The sequence below is a fragment of the Ischnura elegans genome, chromosome 8, assembly GCF_921293095.1.
Source record: "Ischnura elegans chromosome 8, ioIscEleg1.1, whole genome shotgun sequence".
Lineage (NCBI taxonomy): Eukaryota > Metazoa > Arthropoda > Insecta > Odonata > Coenagrionidae > Ischnura > Ischnura elegans.
In genome coordinates this window covers 33,795,997-33,818,332 of record NC_060253.1, presented here as the reverse complement: position 1 = coordinate 33,818,332, position 22,336 = coordinate 33,795,997, and the positions used below count along the sequence as shown (strand labels likewise).

General features: G+C 39.9%; 2 protein-coding genes across 3 annotated transcripts in view; one reads left to right on the top strand and one right to left on the bottom strand.

The window, feature by feature from the left end:
* LOC124164363 (autophagy-related protein 16-1) overlaps positions 1 to 22,336 on the bottom strand; it is a 427,221-nt gene that overhangs the window by 330,011 nt on the left and 74,874 nt on the right. The gene's annotated exons all lie outside the window — the stretch shown is intronic.
* LOC124164362 overlaps positions 1 to 22,336 on the top strand; it is a 131,026-nt gene that overhangs the window by 51,988 nt on the left and 56,702 nt on the right. The window contains exon 2 of the mRNA XM_046541653.1: positions 15,601 to 16,159. Coding sequence (XP_046397609.1) covers positions 15,715 to 16,159 — 445 coding nt within the window. The 5' untranslated portion in view covers positions 15,601 to 15,714. The remainder of the gene's footprint in view (positions 1 to 15,600; positions 16,160 to 22,336) is intronic.

Below are 22,336 nucleotides of genomic sequence, written 5' to 3'. Positions count from 1 at the left end.
TAGCCGAAGAATCCCACACGTAAAGGTTCACGACCTCGTTTAGGGTCGAGACCCGAGGAAGCGTAAGTCTATCATTTATTCGAATTAGCACAGTAGTCGTGGAAAGGATTTTGATGTGGCGCGGCCCCCTCTCCACACTGCCCGTTCAAATCACAATAGGAGGGAAGACCACAGAATATCCGCGGAATGTAAATTGTTCCAACGCCAAGAAAAAACGTGACAGTAATTGGAATAACTAATAGAAGATATCTTAAATAATTCAATAGTTTCACTGTTACCTTAATCTTTAATTTGGGAACGGTGGTTCAAGAACGCCTTCTTAGAGTTATTTTACGAACCAGGAGGGAGTGTGCTTATAACAATTGAAAATAAATCTAATTCAAACCGGAAAATTGCGATGGAGTAGCAATGGCTTCTCCTCTGTGATTCCTCTGTTATCTCCATCACTAATTAGGCTCGCCCGGCCGCCCCGCAACGCAAATCTTAAATTTCATTCAACCTGAATCTCCATAGTTTTATTCTATGTAGGATTTCTTTATAGCAAAATACATACCCAACTCTAATTTTTTTCATTTTTGCATTTTTAAATAGGGGTTTATACAGTGCGTGATCCGCAACAGTCAATTATATATCTACGATATTTTAAACAGCTCTCGATAAAATATAATTGGGAAACCCAAAATTACTGTGGGAAGCAGGAGAAAATAAACTACGTAATTCATTAGGACCCCAAGTACAAAACATATAACGAAATAATGATTACCTGACGATTCAGCTCCGTGAGCGAGACTGTATTAATTTGCGGAATCCTGAAGGAATGGATATCACAAAAAAAGTTCACTCACATCTCATTAATCTCCTTTACAAAAGAAGGTATTTTTCCGCTTCGGATATTATCACGGCATTACGAACGTCTTTCCGGTATCCATTGTTACTAATTGCGGCATTTCCTGAGAACGACTTCGAACTGAAGAAAAAAAAATTACAGAAAGACAAAAACTGCCGCAGAAGTTAATAACCCAGTGTGTCATGGGGAATGCGCAAACGCACAATATCACTAAGCATTTAGATATCTTACCATCAAGACATTGGTGGCGCCAGCATATATGGTACGCATGAGAAATGAAGTAATAAGTTTCGTACCAATATATGCACAGCTTTAACTAATTTTCGCACAATATTTGGCGGTTCCTGTACGGTTTTCTGCTATTATTCTATCTCAAAAGTGGCGTCAATAGCAACCACGTAATTGTTTCCTTAGGAAAGATTTTAAAACTACGCACACCTATGAAGGAATTTAATTAAGACCTTACGTAGGTCAAAACACCCATTAAAGCCAAAACTTCTTTAACTTTAAACTTAAACATGCATTGTACACGGATAGAATCTAATTTCACCAAGTACTAGAGAATTGAGTATCGAATAACCCGTCTAGCTGGGTGGATTTTTCACTGAAGTCACTGGCGATTTATTCCAATTGGATGAAAAATATCCGTTAAATTTATATTTCTCATTAACATCCGATCCCAAAGATTAAGCCAAAAACCACTAGGTAACAGACAATTCTGCAGAATGACACATACGAGCAAGCATTGTGACAATACATTTCCAACCACATCGCATCAGACTTTCCTTTCGAATTACAACGATAAACTTGATGCCTTCCAGTCTTTTCACGTGAAATAAATCAAATGCAGTTCACACGATCAAGTAACGATAAATACGATATTGTTTTAGTAAATTTTATAATTGCATCTTTAAGGGATGATGGGGAATCAGGGAAAATAACAAAATAGTGCGATCGTAAACCGAATTCATATGATAATCAATGCGCAACTACACAAATATGCACCAAAAATTACGTCACCAATGATAATATGATTTAATGAACTACCAGAAAGATCTTTGATTCGAAGTACCACATCGCTATTCGGACCCTGATAACGATAGCGTGACGAAATGACACTAATCTTCCACAAAATTGAAGGAAAACGGGATTTAAAAGTAATACTGGCTCCTGGATAAAACTTGGGAGGCGGAAGACCTCTCAAAACGTTATTGGCTGCTTCTTTAAAAGGTGTGAGTAGGGAAAAAAAGCGCCTAACCTCGACCCTTCAGGAAGTTCAACAAGATTAAAAAACCCTCTGCACCCGTTATGCAAGATGCTTTCGTCCGCCTCCTCCGGATACTATTAAGGCACATAATCGCCCGTCCAGCATTTCAGCCCGCCACCATTACTAAAATGCCAGTTTTGAAGGAAGACGAGAAAATGGGATGTTGGGCTGAAAATGGGATGGGCCGTAGAGGAATCGGAGGAAGGAAAGTCCGACCCCTGTCACACGCCCCGAACGTTTACGTGTTATAATTGACCCCCACACGTGGCCATACGACTGTGATTGACGCTCATCAAGAGCGGCTGCCCGCGGTTCCTCCACTCAAGACAGTCGTTTCCACGGGAGAAAGGATAGAGTGAGAGAAAAAACTCCTCAGATATGCCATTGTTATTGCCTTAACAGGAAGAGAGCAGGATGGCGGATAGGAAATGGTAAATACGCTGCCTGAGTCTGTCGCTCTTCCAGTTCATAAATTATTAATGCCCGCAGCACATTAATGAGTGAGAATGGAAAAATAAACATTGATGGGAATGCTAGGGATGCAAGTGGTTCGCCTGAAAACTTGGGGGTTAATTAATCGCGAGCTTTATGGAGTGGGGTAGAGATTCGCTCAGCGAGAAATGGATCACAAGGGGTTCCCAAGCTCATCACGGTTACGCTGAACGTTGTGGTGCTAGTTGGTGGTGGTTTTGGCCGCCATGTTCGCCATTCGCAAAACACACAGCGCATCCACCACTCGAGAGCTCTAAGCAAACTCTAATCTAATGATTGGACTGGATGAATACCCCATAGCTCCAAGCTATTAAAAGGCACAAAGGACACACATTTGGGTCTCTCAACAAGACGTAATCACGGCAACTCGACGGCGAATAATCGCAATACTTACGTCGCCGATGATAAACGATCAGGCCACGCAGATGCATCACTTCTACAGCACTGAGTAGATAGCAATTTTTAATCGTCGGAATGACTACGTTAGACCCGCGAACCTAACTGTAGGGGGAAATAATTGTGCGTGTTTCACTCGTTCGATTATATTTTTCCCAACCACTTCGCTCTCGGAACAGGGGCACGCATCCGCCTTCCTTCAGATCGCACGTTAACTGATGTGGGACAGCGGGAATAACTGGCTCCCCCACAACGGGCCCGACTTCCACCATGAGCATTCCGGTCAGGTACCCCCGCCGCCCTCTGGAACAAACGCACACATGATTACAAGCCGCTGACCCATGAGAACGGCTCTCCCAGAGTTGCCAATAACCGCAAGGTGACGATTGTCAGACTAAGGGTACTTCAGTCGATCAACAAGGAATTTTATCGCTAGCACCTCTGAGAGCGTCGGCCATAACTACCCATACTTAGTGACGCGTGACATAATGGTACTGCGGTTGAATAAAGACGCTTACTAAAAAAGGTTTACATCTACGAACATTGGTCATGTGATGCCCTTGACTGCAATAATTCTGTAGGACAAATTTTTCACATACACTAACAACTTATACACCTTAGAGTTCCACACAGGACATATTAAAATAAAATTTTGAAATTAAAATATTAATACACTTATATAAGCCAAAAAATGGTGCAAATTTAATTACCGCATTACCAAAAAAATTGATTTCTGCGCATGTCAAATACGCAATTCCACGTGACTACTAAAAATGTATGTGTTTGCAAGTGAGAAATATCATTGACAGCTCTGAAAGATAAAAATTTTATTTTTTTAAACATATTAATTCAGTTTTCAACATGAAAATCAATTTCTTCCTTACTAAAATTTACGAATTTTTCTTGCTATTTTCAAATATAGGGTACCTAGTCTGTTTTATTTTCGCCCATTATAGGATTTCAATTTTCAAAAATAGCTTAGCATATTTGGGTCGTTTCTTAAATCGTTTTTAATTAATTTTTGACGAATCGAAGGTGCTGATAACCTAAAACTCACCCAGTGGCACCATAGACATTGTAAAATTAATACTTAAATTTTTATTCCACAACTAAATTAATTTCCCCATCAGTAAATACATAAATTATCAGCTGCTGGGGAACTACATGAAACTGCGGTTCAACGGTCGTTTTTTTAACAATAGCATTTCAAAATTACATTTAAAATAATAATAAATGAGATTCGTCGCATTTCATCGTTTATTTATCTCATTTCCGAACCAAGAACCCACTAAGCAATACAAGCAATAACCAATAAGACAACATAGCTCGAAAGTTGACAGTCTACTTTTAATATGCGATTCCCTTTGAAGCGACCAGTCCCATTATATGATATTTAACACGCTTTTCCGCCGAGGGGACGTGGATATGCATGAACCAAACAAAATAAAACGTGCACTATAATTTTCAAAAGTTTTTATGAAAACGAGGTTAATTTACACCCATGCGAGACCAGCAACTAAAACTAAAAAATACATTCAGCTAGACATAAATACTCATGTTTCTCATAACGTTCATCGGCATGATTTAAGTGTGAGGATACCTACAGTGCAAAAAGCAGGCGAATCTGACTAAAAACAACCGTCCATTCCCCATGATCATCCTTGCGTGAGATGAGAAACAAAAAATCATGGCCGAGCTCCTGCGTAGCCCTAACCACAACGGCAAGTCAGGCTGGCAGAGTAGTCGAGTCCGTAAGACACGTCTTCGTAGTTTATCCCCACACCCACTCACTCCTACAAGGAAAGGATAAATCAAACAGCAGGTGCGTCCGTAAAAGTGCATTACCAGTCGACTTCGCATTTCCTTCCTCCTTCTGTTTTTCCACCCAATGGAATACAAATAAGCAATGTCTAGATGGGTCTCCTCCTTAGGTCGCCCAGCGAGAAACTTTATGGGGGTCCGCGTGTCCGAGGGCGATGCATGGTGGGTGCATTCACTACCGTCCGTTGACAACCGATGTAAAAAGATAGGAGAAAATTATAATCGCTCTTAAACGGCAGGTGAAAAAGCAACTAGTAAGAGCACAAGCCAAAACAACATGCCAAGGAGACCGGATAAGCGAAGTGGCTATGTATAATGTCTGCTACCCACCACATGGGCCAGGCTCAAAGCCCGGTGGTGATAGACAATTTTTCCGATAGCCCGATCCCGATTCGAGTATTCTGAGCAGGGCGCTTCAGATATGCACCTCCGTTCTCCGGCGGGGAATTTAATTCGCGATTCCCTTGGAGCCTTCGGATCAGTCTAATGCCGACGCAGGGTTTCTCTCGACCTTTCCTTTCCTTCCCATTGGCGCAAACGACTTGAGCTGGCGGTAACCACCTTCAAATACCATACAATATATGGCATAAGGTTTAGATGGAAGAAAGGAATTTACACTCTCAACCTCGCCCAGAGAAAGGCGTTTTATTGCTATAGCGACACCGGAATGCTTAATACAATATGCATTACCATCACGTACTAAATTTAAATTCCGTCATAGACTTGCCTAATTCGAACGAAAATTCTGTCGGAAAATACTGCCACCATACTGCCTCCCTCGTCATATCTCATCAATAAATACATTTCTCTTTCTCTCTCTTATTCCCTTTGCAGCATCCATTTCAGTCATTACAAACCCCTATTTCTATCAAATCACCATTAGTACTATCAAGTATTAAAATTTACTCAACTTCTTCAAAGAACATAACCAGTGAGGCTTTAATTTTCCTGAATATAGATTGTGATGCTGCATAATCATAAGGAACAAATTTTACCCATTTTGGAGAGAAGAGGGAACAGATGTAGCGACTACAGGAAGGGACAAAGCACCACGGACGATGAATTCACCTTATGGCCGAAGCACTCACGATTCACAGAAAGGGAAAATAACGATCAATCTTAATCCTCAGGGGACTATGACATCTTCACGATCCAGTCATACCGTGACAGCATCAAGACGCCTTCCCGTCGGGAATTACCCTTTTTAAGACTACGCTTCGTGCCGCATGCGAAACTATGCCCGCCGTGGATAGACGCCAACCCCACAATATCCCTCTCTCCCTCTCTAGAATTTCCACTCCGGATGAAATTATGTGGGGAGGTGGATAACATTCTCCTTGCTTTACTACTGTTTTTGCGTGACAGCTGCGGACGACGGCTAGAGAAAGGGGGGGAGGGTCGAAGAAGGAATTTTACCAAGCGATGCCTTTGAAAAAAAATAATATCTCCACAGGAGTGCAATGCCCGGCTCTAATGAAGCGCACAACACGAAAATTTTCGTCCACGTTAAAGTGCCAATGAATTAAACAGAATTGCCAGAATTATGATATCCGCCGATAATTATCTACGTGAACAAATCTATACACTTTGGGACGGTGTGGGAATCTGGTTATTAGAGAGATATTCAGGCTGGATGAGTTCGATTTGAGTTTATTTATATTTCTATTAATGAGGGCCAAACTTTGAATAGTCAAACCGTCAATCATTGAGGAAAAAAACTCACGAAACAACATGAAGTGTTTGAACTCGCAGACAACTCAGAAGATACTCAAGAGAAAACTAAATAAGCTTTAGTTTTCATTTTTTCGGATAGAATAGTCCTAGTACTTCAGTTACCACCATGTCCTGCAGTACTTGGAGTTCTGCCGGAATAAGTACTAACTAACGCGCTCTTAGTAAGAATAGTCGTCAACTAACATATCCTTCGACTTTGCCAAATTATTAACTTTGATTCTAAGTTTCCGCTTTTTGACTGCAAACCGACGTTGTAAATGATGTATCTAGGTTGTCACGCACAAAAAGTTTTTGCTGCTGAATACTCGGGAGGCGCAGAAATAACCAATTAGTATTATCACACCAAACTAAATGAACCAGTACATGCAGGACATAGTTACAACAACGCATCCGATAATCCCCTTTTTTAAATGTTAATAACCACTTCCACTCCATTGAAGGCAGCTTTGATCAATGTAGATCCGCAAGGAAAGCTCATGTTTTATGAATGCACCATCCCACCATACAAGGGAGCTCGAATCCTAACGACGAATAATGTTGCGAACGGAGAAGGTGGAAAACTTGCGGAAGAAGTACGAACGCAGGAAATGAGAAATCATTCTAAATCCGGCAACAAAAACCACGAGAGAGCTGGTTGAAAACAGAAGGAATAGGGTGATGCGCACGTTCAGATATATACCACCCATATGCGCTCAACCCGATGGTATCTCCTCCTCACCGCAGGCCCTTGACTCCCCCAGGGGCGTTCACCACGCATTCACCTGAATCAGCAATGTGAACGTTAATTCCAATTGATTAATCCCGCCAAAATAACTGAAAATAGGATAATTTTCACAAATAGTTGTCAAAAAAATCGTTGCTGATGTCGTCATGAATGGGGATTAAACAGAACCATCCTAGACCAAACAGATAGGAGCTGTTGCGTAATTCTCGCGGGACGGACAGAGCCTTTAAAGGAAACAGAGTAGAGGCATCTCTCCTTGCTAGCATATTTCAAAGAAAATTTCTTCCTGTATCCGAGCCAATTTGAATTCATACGGATACATTTTTTTAAACGGAGCATTCCTGTGGATCAAACATGAAAATTGATGATAACGAGAAAGTAAGTCTCCCACAAAACGCGGGGAACCACTAACAACGAGCATCCACAATTAGATTGATGCCATTTAATTTGGAGTGAGACTGGAAGTCAAGGATTCGGTGAAATTCTAGCAAATTCATTGATTCGAAATTCGAATTCTGGTGGCGTCGGTTACATTAAAAAATAGAATAGCAAGCAATCATATTTCAAACAATTTTTCAGAATGATCCGGATATAAATACGACATTACGATAAAATAAACCAATACCTTAGATTATGAAAAAATCTAAGATTAAGATTTAATGAAAAATAGAAAATGTGAAATCTGGGAAAAAATAAAGTCGCCCTTCTGGATTGATCCATTACGACATTTAAAACGTAAATTCAAACCGAAAATACATTTAAAAATACGAGATAACGACAAAAACAATAAATTCGACACTTACCACCACATCTTTCATACTTTTAATCGAAAGAACACCATAAAACACAGTATGCATGAGAAGTTAGATCCTGGATATAACATTTACTGGGTTAGGTAAAAAGAGAAGATGAGAAATGGATAACACGGACATAGCTATGGCTAAGTTTTAACAACACGTATCTCAAAATTTGGCCGGTTTGAGACAGGTATCTTAAACAATGGGTAATGATGTTTAAAAATACAATTCAAGCAAAAAACAACTATTTGCCTACAAATGTATGCTTCTTTTTTAGTTTATGAATTTTTGGTTTTTAAATTCAGTGTAAAATTAAAAATAGAAATCGTTTCTATTGCTCTCCGGTGAAGTTGCTATTTTTGAGATACGTGTTGCAAGAATTTAGCCATCGATATCTATATACTATGAAGATTGGTGGAAAGGGCACCGCAAGATAATAATAATTAATTCATATGAGCAGTGTATGAAGAAGTGCATTTGCTACTATTTACACAGAAAATCCACGTACTAAATTGCCTTTAGAGTAATGCATGCATATAAGTTTAGAGGAAAAAGGCGCACAGACAAACAGAAAAAATGGGCATTGCGATAGCGATACGATTTCAATCCGTTATCTATAGTTCCTCCGAGAAAGACAATACACTTTTTGTAAGGATGCGCTATTCTTCCCAGCGAAATTCCAAATGCCTCTAAATTCGTCCACGGAGCAATGCAGGGGATTTCTTTTCATTCCACCTTTGCATTGAATTACCGGAGATAAGCAATGCTTTTATGCCAAGGCTCGAAGAGAAATAAAACAAGGAAAAGCATCCTTCTAGGAGAATTTAAAAGTATAAACAGGCGCATGGGATGTCTTCCTCAGCGAGAAAAACCAAATATTTACCTGATTTGAAGGGGAGGTAAACGAAAACATTAGGAATCCATTTTCTTCCGGTATCAAGAAGACTAAATGAACCCCAAGCTAATCGTCACTGTCCAAAGCGCAGCAAAATAAATCTCGAATCGCATTCATTCCAACAGAATTCTCGAAAGCAAGCATACCTTATAGAAAGATCCTGTCTTCCACAAAGGAAAATAGGGAGCATCTCACAAAAAAAGGGAAGAAGGCCAAGTGAAAAGTCATGCTCACATTATGTTGATTTTTGCGGAAGAGATTGCAGGATTGCTGAGAGCTTGATTATAGGAAGGAAAATGCAATAGACACCACCGCCAGATGTTCCTACGCTTATCATCAATAAGCCCACCATAGTCACTTTTTATATGTTGTATTGGACACGTAATACTCGGACATAGTCCATTATATCTCCCAGACCAAAAAAATACATGAGGATCAATGAGCGATTCAGTCGGCTGGAGACATATCCTGACAACCTGCTCCAGCAACTACGTTGCGATGTTGCAATAATGCTTAAAAGACTGTAGTTCCCGGAAAATACCAAACCTGTAAAAGAATTACACTCAGAGGTGCTGGTTTGGTTTCGATAAAAAAATTGACACTACTAAACATTTAACGAGTCTTGCTACAGCTAAAATAAAAGGCACACGGAGAACGACCTCCAGAAAGGAAATGCCAACCGTACTCAACGGACAGATGTCCCTCACAATGGACTACAGCAATTTCCACCATACGGCGGGGGATGATAGTTTTTTTCTCGTCGGTGTACGTGATGGTATTGAAGACAGTGCCTCCTTAATGCAGTGGAATTTTACGTATCAGTGAAGATTGCCTCTGACTCAAAACGTATTGGATCCCATAATGCGATACAGAGAGCCTCCCAAGTCCATTCATGACATCGAGAAGTTTTTTTCCTCCTACCAAGTCGAGCGCTGGACTTATTCCACAGAAGAATTGACTGCATAAATTAGATGAGAACCCAGATGATACCACTCGACAACACGAACAGATTTCGTAAAACTTCCAGGCCGCGTTTTTCACTTCTTACCACGGTCGTATGATGTCAAAAAATATTGAAGCCTATTTAACTTTTTTTTAGAGATGAAGCTGATTGCAAGATATAAGACTGCAAAACGGTTATATCTATACCGGAAAACACCAATTTTTCAGTTTGTATAGACATCATTTCCGTTCACGAAAATGTATCAAATGTATCCCACCTGTGAATGAGAGCAAGTGGATTCTTGAAGGCAATTTGTGTACCTCTCCTTCTCTGATTATAAGCCACCGAATATTCTTCAACATTAACTTTCTAACTTCATCCATTAAAAAATTTTAATACGCCATAACATTCTATTAATTGAAACGTTTCCAACGAAAGAAGATGAGAAACCTAAACCAGAACGATCCTCGAGCCGACCCGTAAATAATTGAAGTGCTCACAGAAAATTACAATATAAAGAAATAACAACTTCTGAGGCGATTAGGTTTCACCTTAGGGATACTAAAATTGGCCCTCTGACTCTGTAAAATAATTCCGAAGCATAGGATTCATAGGAAAAAATTACGCACGAAATAGTACAAAAGCATAAGAAAAATAACACATAAGCTTGATCAGAATCATGAGATAAGTATGCTTGTCGCATTGAATTGAAAAGAAAAAAATCCCCAATAAAATACTAATAAATACTAATTTAAATTGTAGACGTAATGTGTGTTTTCTACGAAAATATAACAACGGAAACCAATTTAAAAAATAAGGAGTGAAAACGGAATGATCATACTCATAGGTAAAATTATTTTTTGAGCACTAATAAATAGGAATACTGATTACATTGGCAAGATAAAATCCGAACGTTTGGATCTCATTCATCGATCTCAGTGGAAACGAAAGAACTCTTCAAGCCCAGAATTTGACCGGAAAACCTACGGTCATTCATTACGGCATCCGTTTCTTTCTATCGAAATAGCATTTATAATCTGATCAACAGTCACGTCAAGTGCCTCCACAATTCCGTTGACTACGTGGAAGCATGCGTCGATAGCGCGGGGACAAATTCCGAGCGCTGCATTCCATATCATCCAAAAGCAAGCACTATGCAGTTAAATTCACGGGTCGTACAAAAATATGGTGAATATCGAATGAAAGGTAAAACTTGAAACTATCCTAAGGCGATGAAATTTCAATCACGAAGGAATATTTCTCGGGTTTTCCACCGGGTATGGTTTTTGGTAATTGGTCCCAACGTTTCGACGGAGGAGTCTGCATCGTCTTCAGGGGAAGAACCTGGAGAAAGATTCTTTTCGGTATATTTTTTTTTCAATTTAACATAATAATTATTAATTTTTCATAATTAACAAAATACCGAAAAGAATTTGGCTACAGATTCCCCCCCTGAAGACGATGGCAGACTCAGCCGTCGAAACATTGAAACCGATTACCCAAAACCACACCCGATGGAAAACCTGAGAATTATTCCTTCAAACTACACTAATATTAAACTTTGAAAAAAACTGAAAGTCTAAAATTTTAATCATGATACAAAAGTGAGGGGTTTTAGGAAATACCGCATTTTCTCATGCGTATACCAAGCCCACATATTTTTCATTGTGTCATACACGAGGATGATGGGATCACCTGAGTATTTCCATTTTAAATGGAAACATGATGGGGAAGACAAATGACGGTGGTGCAATCGACAAGCTCCGGTAACTGCTAACTCCAAGCTAACTACTTTGTGTTTTTAATCTCGGGAATACCCCCTTAGTTGGGCCTGCCCGCTATATTCTCATTCGCCTCTGTTTATCTCGCGTGCATGGTGCGCAAGTAAGATGCTGATTACTTTCGTTAAATTGTTTTTTTGCCTAAATTCAATACTCAGAAGGCATGGTACGCGTCTTGCAATTGAGCGCGAGATACATGGGAGCACACCATATATAGTAGAGAGAATATTCAAAATAGAATACAAGCTTACGTGTCATCTTCCGGACATTTTAGACCCTAATTTTGTTTACATTGATGACAAAACATTAACGCAATCCATAAGCATAGAATATCAGAAACAATCACTAAACTATAAAACCCACTTCAATACACAAACTAATTGATTTATACAGATGTTTGAGGTGAATGAGACGAGATACGGCAAAAATTCATGGAATCGACCCCTCAAAATCGTCTGAAACCCAAGGAATAATTGTCGAAACGCATCGCAAATTTTTTTATCCATAAAAGTGTTGCCAACTGCCTCTATGCCTTTTACTTCATGGAAGCATTTGGGAGTCAAAAAATCGATGGTAATAAGGAATTATATCGCGGGGAAGTTTGTTTTCGGTACCAGAGTCATTGCGGCAGCCATAAGTCCACACTTCGTAATAGTCGGAAAGCGTGGGAACAAAGAACTACTTGGTATTTCTAGCAATCAATTACAGTATGATAGATACCACCGAAAACAACGTTCCTTAAGAAACAAGCGGCAGACAAAAACTATAAAAAACAGCAGAGTAACCAAAAAAGAGGACGCAGGTCTTTTCCGAGCGGGTTTGTAGGGGCAGAGCCGTATAAGCGAGCGAAAGAGAGTATATTACATGAGTACAGAGAAGGACAGAGGAAGACTCGTTTGACACGTATGGATGAGGAACTGCCTCACGTCCTAATCTTCCGCTACGAAGCGGTTCATTTTTCTAAGAAATGAACGGGATGTGGTAGAGACTATTGTCTCTCCTCGCAAATGAATTCACCCACTGACTGATTTCTCGACAGTTTCGTTGTACAACATAGTTTTCGGTTCTCAAAACTGAAAACTAACTAAACCAAAATAAAGAAGCCAAAAACAACTTTGTTAAGCCCTGAAAATAATTGCATAAGAGTATCCGCGTGAAAATAGTTTTCAGTTCTTAGCTTTCGAAATAGATTATAACAGTTCAATATAATAGGTTACGGATTAAAAAAAAACATTCTTTCTAAAGACACAAACTTGACAAAATTCAAATCCATTTGAGAAATATCACGTATAATGGAGAACAATTCCTTTCATTGAAATACAATATCAAATATATTACAGATCTTTCGCACTCTTCAGCGATAATCTATCACCATAAATTACCTAAATATATTCATTTTTTCTTCGTGTAGCACCGAAAACAGCACCATAGGCCATTTACATTTGGGTTTTAACTTAACAATCAAACGAACACGAACATTCATGCCCTGGGTAGGGGTAACCTACCCAGACGGGACTCAAACCCGCGATCTATTCTGTGGCAGGACTTTTCCCCGCCGCCACCGAGTCCGGCCTATATATAATTTCAATTGCCTAGAGATCCTCCATGACCTCAACTACTACCCCATCCGCTCGCATCAGCCATATGGAGGAAGTCTACGATTTTACAAAAATTCTGTCAAATGAAAAAAACTTAAATATCTTACAATATGAATAATACACTACCACTGTGAATGCCAAAGAATTCCTCCTAATGGAATGCATGAGCTACATACACAGTGTAAGGCGCTGTCCTCAATAGTCATTCTACACGAACAGAAAGCGTCTACTGTTTCTGTTCAATGCTATGGCTTGTGGATTGAAAAAAAGGCGGCATTTTTCTAATTTTACGCATCACAAACTCTATGCCGCAAGGAAAAAAACGAAACGAAATCACAACAATGTGCAGCTCAATAAACTTAATTCGCATCTCCCAGTTTCTCACCCTAATGATCTACTTATTTTTCCTACTTTTCAGCGTAGTGCGGTTTTCTTTATACATTAATTGGTAGCATTATCAGAAAAAAAAACACTCAGTTAAGATCAGAGTATCCTAATATAATTGCTATAATTGAAAACTACGCGTTAATGAGCACTTACTAGGCGAGAGAGTAGCAAAGGGTAACGCAAACTAACATGCTCAAAAACAGCCGAATTCACGGAAATTTGAACCGATGGAATTCATTAAGGAATCGAAATTTTGGAGTTACCAAAAGTACGTGATTTTGAATGAAGTGACATCAAATTTCATTCTTAAGCGATTTTAGCAAAAAAATTGAGGCTTATCGAAATACATACAACACACTTAAAATTTCAGTCCCCACCATGTTAAAGGCGTAAGACTGAATATGGTTCTCTAAAATGGCATTCTGGTACGACAAAATTGTCCTGCTTTACATTCCTGTAACATTCATTACTCTATAAAAATTCCGCAAGATATCCGCTATCAAAGCCGAGGCCAAAATCTCCATTATATTATTGAATCCTCCAAGTTACAAGATAAAAGAAGATAATGATGAACATGGAAAAAGTACCTTCTTACACCAGAAATGCATCGAACAACCTTGAAATAATAGTACAGCGTTAGAATAATAAATTTTTAAAACAATAGGGACTTTTCTCAAATCATAAAGATAATAGTTATTGGTAGCCCTACGTACGAAAAATTGAACAAGAAAGCAATCAATACATAAAGACGAAGTATGTTTCCGATATATTTTACGCATACCTTCAATTAGGTGTGTTAGCATTGGAATTTCATTAACGCAGTGCCCAAGAATATTTTCTAAGCTTACAACTAACTACTAAATACTAACGGTGATGATTCAAGCCGCAAAAAGAAAATTATAAGCATGATCATGCAGAGGAGACTTCAACGCCCGCGTAATATAACCGACACCAAAGTTTTGACCGTAACTTTCCATTTTCCAAACAGAACAAATGACCTCAGGCCAAAAAAAATCGCTTTGAAATGATAGTGATTAAATGACGGCGAGAAAAATAAAATTACATCCACTGTAGCTTTTTTAGGACCTAGATATGTTCTTGGCAGGCAGACCAATGAGACCTCCATTACGAAGCAACTTTAAAATTAAAACTCCACGGTCAGAAGTAAAAATATACCCTGCGATCGTGAAACATTTTTTCTTATAATGCCGACTCATTGCATCGATATGGCAACTGCTCTTTTTTTGCTATCAACATATCGGTCATGTACAGTAATCATGGATATCGTTTCTGACATAATGAGCAATACGAAAATTCCGCTGCAGGCACCCGAATCCAACCGCAAAATAAAGAGTAAATACTCTCTCTTCCGACAATAAAAGTACAGTAGGCAATCCGCGAGAAATCTCTTCCCAGAATTTCTTGCAGCTCTTTTCAAGCGAATGAATACTTACATCGGATTTTTTTCAAACGTCAACCGTGACAAATTAATGAGGCTAAATGGAATTTACCCGCTGTAAACCAGCATAGGTGTCATTCCGAAAACTGCCAGAAATCGAAACAGTACATAACACTTTTGAAATTTAATTGGATCCTAATTTGGATTGCAGAGGTAAAAGATTAAAATAAAATGGTAGACAACAATTAACCACCTAAACTGTATTGGGTATAGCAGCCGGCATCCTTGACAAACCTTTCTTACATTTTCATTAGGGTAGTGAGTACTCTATCCGTTTTCTGCAATTCACGTACCAATATTGGCTAAATTTATCCCATCCCAGGCTGAGAGCCTTCTTTCAAATAACCAATTTAAAATTACCTCCCTAAATAATTCAGAACCAAGGACATCTAATGGCAATTCTGGCGCACACCATGTATGAAAATATGTATTAATTGTACCCTCTATTATTTCCAACAGGAAAAAGAAACGGGAGCAGTGGAAACTGGAAGATAGGAGACAACGAATAACATTGGCCGAAATATACGGGATAGAAGACGAGAATCGTAAGGGGAACGTGCAGGGAGCGTCAACATGTTTCCGGGCTCCCTGATGAGGAAAGTCCTGCTGCTCTTACTGGTCCTAAATGCTGCCGCACTGCTTGCCAAGGCACAGGAGGACGAGGACAACTCGGAATTCTTGGGCGAGGAGGAGATCGACACGGGCGATGATGTGATCGGCGAGGAAGACGAAGAAGACGAGGATGACGAGATGGAGGAAGGTGGTGGGTTCGATTGCGACCCCGACATGATGGGATTCGAGCTGGTGACCGGAAGCATGTTCCGCGGGGGCGGGGAAGGCGAGGGCCTCGGGCCTGGGGGCCGTGGGCTGGCCCGGGGCCGCCAGATGGCAGTGCTCGTCGAGATGCTCGTGCTGGGCGAGTGCATCGAGGCGTGCGCCGCCAACTCCTCCTGCCGCTCGCTCAACTACGAGACGGGGCTCTGCGTGCTCTTCGACACGGACGCCGACGAACACCCCGGTAAGTTCGTTTCCATGCTTTACATATACTACGACCATGGGCGGACCCAGGATAGGGACAAGGGGGAGCTATGTGACGGGCCTGTGGGGTAACCTCCCAGCAGCAGTGGGGGTTCGGGAGGTTGCGAAAATTTCGAGTGTTGTAACAGAACTTTAAGGTTGTCTGATTGCCAATTTTCAAAGAATAATCCCCTTGCGCTGAAATGACGAGTGTAGCTCGCCATAAATTTGGGATGCCAAATCGCGCAACGACGAGTTTAGCTCGTAATGAGATTTTCATAATTTTAGCACTATTTGGGGGAACAATATAAATATTTTGAACGTTTGACAATGTTAAAATACTTCAAAACAGTGGCGTAATTAGAAATGTGCGTTGGAGGGGATGAGGGGGCTAGGGGGCGATTCCCCGCCCCCCCAAGCAACCGGGGTCCGAGAAAATGTTTGAAAGATGACATGCCTGGATATGCATTTTACATCGTTTTGGTTCTTAAATTTTAACTTTAAGTAGATGCAGTTATTATGCATCAAAACTAGGCAATAGTTTAATAATATTTTTTTCTCTGACGCTTCGGGGGGGTTCCATTCCCTTCATCCCCATTCCCATAGTTACAACACTGGTTGAAAATATGATATGATAATAACTTTTTATTTCACTATTCGACGTTGATTTTAAAAGAACAAAATATTATTTCATTACCAACCATTCCATTTCAAAAGAACCACAGAAAAAATAAATAAGAGGACAGGAGCACGATAATCAGAAAATACATTGACGTGGAATGAGTTAATTTTTTAAAACAAACATTGTTATTAATTTTACCTCATGCTAAGTTTCTATAATGCATTACGTTATTATATTCGACTACTATATAAAAAAAAACATTTTATCTAGTATAAATTAGATACCGAAGGGCTCACCCTAAAGTAAATAGGCTCTCTTAGCCCATTTCTGGACCCGCCACTGACCACGACTCTAAAATAAGTTTCCCAAAAAAGGAGCGGCTCCAATTACGCTTTAGACGAAATTTGGTTTCCCCAATTTCTGTATGTTATTTTAATGTCGTGCACGTGAATCAGGGTAACATGGTCATAAACGCATTTGTTTACTCTTCAATCGGAGATTAGTATTACGCAGAAGACGTCTTTTCATTAACCTTGCTTGACCAACAAGTAGAAAAGAAGCGAGATCTATAAAAATTTAATTTCCCTCTCGCCTTTTCTCATTTTCTAAATGTTATTATAAGGGTGAAAATATCCTAGACTATATGCAAGATAAATCAATTCATTCTATGGATCAACTCAATTTGCTGTAAAACTTTTTTAACCCCCAGTATGTCAGAGTAGATCTAGGTGATAATGAAAGTTAAACGTCGGAATACGTTATTTTTTTTAAATCGACAGTAGGAGAATACGATAACTATTGCCGGGACGAAATATATGGAGACTTGAGTAAAACATATGGGGAAAAAATATCTATAAGGCCGATACATGTATTTCCTACAGGTAACTCGCAATGTAAACGTGGCGTAAGTATGCGAGGTTAATCTCCTCTACAATATTGTACAATTTAAACAAAATATGCATCAACGGAATCTTCTTGTACACTAATCGCCATCTTTGCTTCGCAAGGGGTCCCTCCGGTACCTCACCCAATTGACAAACATTTTATTTATTTAAAAAGAGGCCGTTTTGAAGTAAGCCAAGAGCACTTGCGCCGCACTGTATTACAAAAAGTGGATGGACTCATAAGAAAGGTACTTTTTGCACTTCTCACTCTCCTCTTTATGAGAAACGCCACAAAATTCCGTTGCTAAATAATTTATAATAAAAAGCAAAACTGATCTACAAGGATTCGTTGGACGAGGGAAGATATTGAAAGATTGAAGAATCTTATAATAGCTTGAAGATCACTGAACCGATGAAAGAGCCTCCGTAAGGTTCTCATCAACCTTACCCCCTCCATCGCAACCGCGATCAATGATTAAAATGTCTATAACCTTCCGCAATCTTACGTGATTACTTGGCATCCTCCGTCAGCATCCCGCAATGATTCCACGCTATAAAATTTCCTGAGAGAATTTTTTCTGCCTTTTTCTGAACTTCGTCCGGAAAGTAATTAAAATTTTAATTATGTCGAAACTATTAGCAGAATATCTACTTCCGTTCGCGATTGCAAACCAATTATACTGATCGTGAGCTCAATAACTCCCACTAATTTCTGTTAATAGCTGCCTTTCAATGAGGAAATAACAATCCACCATCCAAGGCAGAAGAGCTCAAAAAGAGCTGATAAAAAGTACGCAACGTCTTCGACCAAGATACCTGAATATCTTCATTCCGAGTACATGGAATACCTAACTTCAACGCTTGCGTATCGAGTGCAAAGCATTGTTCGGAAGATTTTTAATGTGAGAAAAATATATAATATATTTGACATGGCACCGCATTTGAATAAAAGAATTCCCTAAGGCCAAACTCAAGGGCAAGGGGATGGGTAATGTAAAGGATTGGGTAGGAAAAAGACATGGATTGATTGTACTCCATTCTTCAGATCTAAGAAAGAGGATAGAGGGGATCTAAGATTAGAATAAGAAGCGGCAGATACAACACGCAAAAATCAAAAGCCCCTTAAAATATAAGTTATACTGCGAAATGATATTGATGCCAAGTTAATATTAATGACGAGCCAGTTATAATCAAAAGTCTTCCCGTAATAGTTTGTGCACCAATTAGACTTTCATGACCGTGGATATTATTACGAATCAGCAGTGGCTGCTAGCGATCGCGCGTGAAACCCAGAGAGCAGCATGAGAATTACACGATGCATCCCATCTAAGGGTGGTGGAGGCACCTATTTGTCCCGTTTAAGCTTGCTTTTTGTTGTCATTTTGGGTGCATTTTAATTGGTTCGTAAAAATGTCCGCAGGGAGGCGATGAGGTGAGTACGATCCATTTATTCTCAAAATTTACCATATAATATTTACAATAGAGTGGCATGCATTTGAAAGGCTGTGGATTAATAAATAGATCCCACAATCACATATATAAATTTCCACCAATAGCCTTCTCCATAGCTAATTACTCCGTGAAATTCGGATCGCTCTGCCCGTAAGCGACGCCAGTGATGACTTTAGCAAGCCCAGTTAAATGCGCGGTGGGTGACAACACATTATTAGATCTACTGGAGAATCCTTTATTTTTATGTCCGTGCGTCGGAGTTTTATGTTACAATAAATTGCTATATTTTTGCACTTTCTGAGACGCAGCGTGACGGAAAAAAGGTCCAAATCTGAGGCGCAGCCATCCGAAGTTCACGTTCGGAACAGCTGAGAAGGAGCGGGCGCGAAGTATGAAAGGAGAGCGCGTTGGTCACGAGAGAATGGAAAGGCCAGAGGTCAAGGACAAACGCTGGCGATACCAAGAGAGGAACAGTAAAACACAATGGTGCGCTCATTCCTATCCGACCGGGTGTGAACCGGAAGACTTCCGGACCGGGCACTCTGTCTTATACTTAGGCATACGCAGATATAAACAGCGTAAACTCTGTTCACATTTGACTGTATCTCTAAGAAGTACTTGGGCTAATGTAATAAGTGGCGAATGGGTACGACCAGAAACAGAAAAAAAACGAAGCGGTGCGTGATTTTCCTACACCAGAAAACGTTCGAGATCTGTAGTCATTTCTCAGCTTAGCTACTTACTATCGGCGATTTGTGATGGGATTCGCGTCGTTTGCAAAGCCGCCAACAAACCTTCTCAAGAATCTTCCATTAGCACAAAATATTTATAACGGACCCACAAACTTGAGGAAAAAAAGAAGAAATGGCCACGTTACCGTTAGATAATAGAATTACTTTACGACAACATGCTAAATTAGTACGATAAGTTTTTGAAGGGAAAAAACAACTCACGTAAATCATTTAGGCATGCTAGAGTAAGAACCAAAATGCGTTACGTAGGTAACATTAATTATTTAACTCTTTTCAATAATAATATCAATTTATATAATTGTAAAAATCAATTTTCGTGATTCATAGAAACCATACAACACAAACAAAGCAAACATCTTACAAAATGCTTTCAGGAATCTGGTTCACCATTCCAATCCTTCACTGGGCACCCAATCGAGGACACGAAATATTCTATTCTCGGAAATGTTATCATGACGACTTACTCCATTAATTTCACGTATTATGACCATTGAAATACTCTAAAGACATCAACTTAATCCCACAAGATTGTAGATGCATAAACCTGAAGCTTTCTTCCCGATTCATTTTCATTCACACTTACTCGTATAACAGCTACTGGAGCAGGTGTAACAATAACATAATATTTAACATCTCCACGTCAGAACCTCATGATACACCAAAATTAGACCAATTAGATATTCTGCAAATAACTTTTACACAAGAGCGAAGATTTTTTCAATTTATAACGAGATTAAAAAATGTTTTCGAGTTTTATCCGTAAGTAAAGATACAACAAGTTTTTTGGGTGTGTTATTGATCAGGTTCACAACATCGTGCTCTGAACGTATGATAAACATTGAGTTTAGGTACTACACCAATTGTTGTGTAAAAATTCTTTTCACGAAGATTCACAGCTTGCAAATAAAATATAAGTTCCCAAGACCCCACCCAAATAGTCTGAAGCGGCATAACCCTCCGCACCAACCATCAGATACGTAATGGACATGGCCACCGGCGAAGGAGAAGAGACACGCCCGGACCAGTTGGCAAATATTCGCAGAGACCAACTACACGCACACAATATATGGACTGAGCATTGAGTAGCAGGCCCACACCCGCGCGAGCATGGATGGCCATTTAAATACGAACGGTATCGTTTAACGACTTCCGGCAACACCATCCACTTCTTCCCAAGTGCCTCCTCTATCCACCATTCCACTCCGCAGAGCGCGTGTCATTCTCCCCGGGAGAGAAGAAATAAAAGAGTTTTCTGCGAGTTCCCACGACCAATTCACGAATACAATGGCCACCGAACCAGCGGGCACGCAAACGAACGATGGCTTTCGTGCCTACGAAAACGTTGCACCCACATTAAGCCACCTCTTGAACGCCGGGTACAACAGGCCTGCTTGTCTCCTTCCCTAAATTATAGGGCAGAATGGCAACCAAAATTGGGGTTATAAATAAGATAAAGAGGTTCCGCCGTAACGATAAAAATTACCAAAAAAATAGGCAATTCAAACTATACGTAAATATTGTTTCAGTAAAATGCTGCTTTCAAACATGAAATACAATGATATTAAAGAGATTAATGTCCATGGGTATACAACAAACAGATTTGGTTGGAAGATATTCGTGGCGTTGATCAGAAAATCTCTGCTTTATCTCACCGTGTCCATTGACTTATGTGGACGGAGTCGGCAGCTTGTAGGCGGAGTTGACAGCTTGAGTAAAAAAGCCAACATACGCACTGAGAGCCAGAAGGAAATGCAGAAATCAACACGCATATTGTTCAATGAGTGTTTTTTTTTCAATCATTACGTTTTCCCATACCTATTTTTTTTGTATTATACCCATTTTTATAGACAATTCCTTAATTCCTCCTGCCGACCAATACCACGGCTCTCGAGGAAAATCGGAAGGGTAACCACTGTAAAACATAATTCCGCGCGAATATTCTTTTCGAAAACGAAGATGCACGAAGCTTATCCTGACAGGACAGTCGCCTTAGGGTGAAGGAGAGACACGAGTTCTAGTCCATGAATATTCGGTTAACTAGAACTTGATCCAATGCGGCAACAAGCAGGCACGCGCTAATAAGAAGCTGTCGGGATACACGACAGCGACAATGACCGCGGCCCCATTAAATCAACCTCGCATGTCAGCGGAGGCAACACGGAGAAAGGTGGAAGGATGATACTATCTCGCAAACACTCCTCCCTCCCAAAAAAAACACAGAAGGCGCCGACGCTAACGATAGTAGTTTCCAGTAATTGTGGGAGACGGAGGAGGTATCTTGGGCGATTTTCGTTGAGATGAATCTAGAGGGAGACGAGTGAAATAATAACGCTCTAATATATATTAAATTGTTTCGGATAGTTATGCCGCTCCACGCCATCTATACCTGAACTCTTTCACTCAAATTGCTGTAAAATCTAACAATAAACTCAAACCATTTCTCACGAGTAAAAATTTGTCCATAGTAA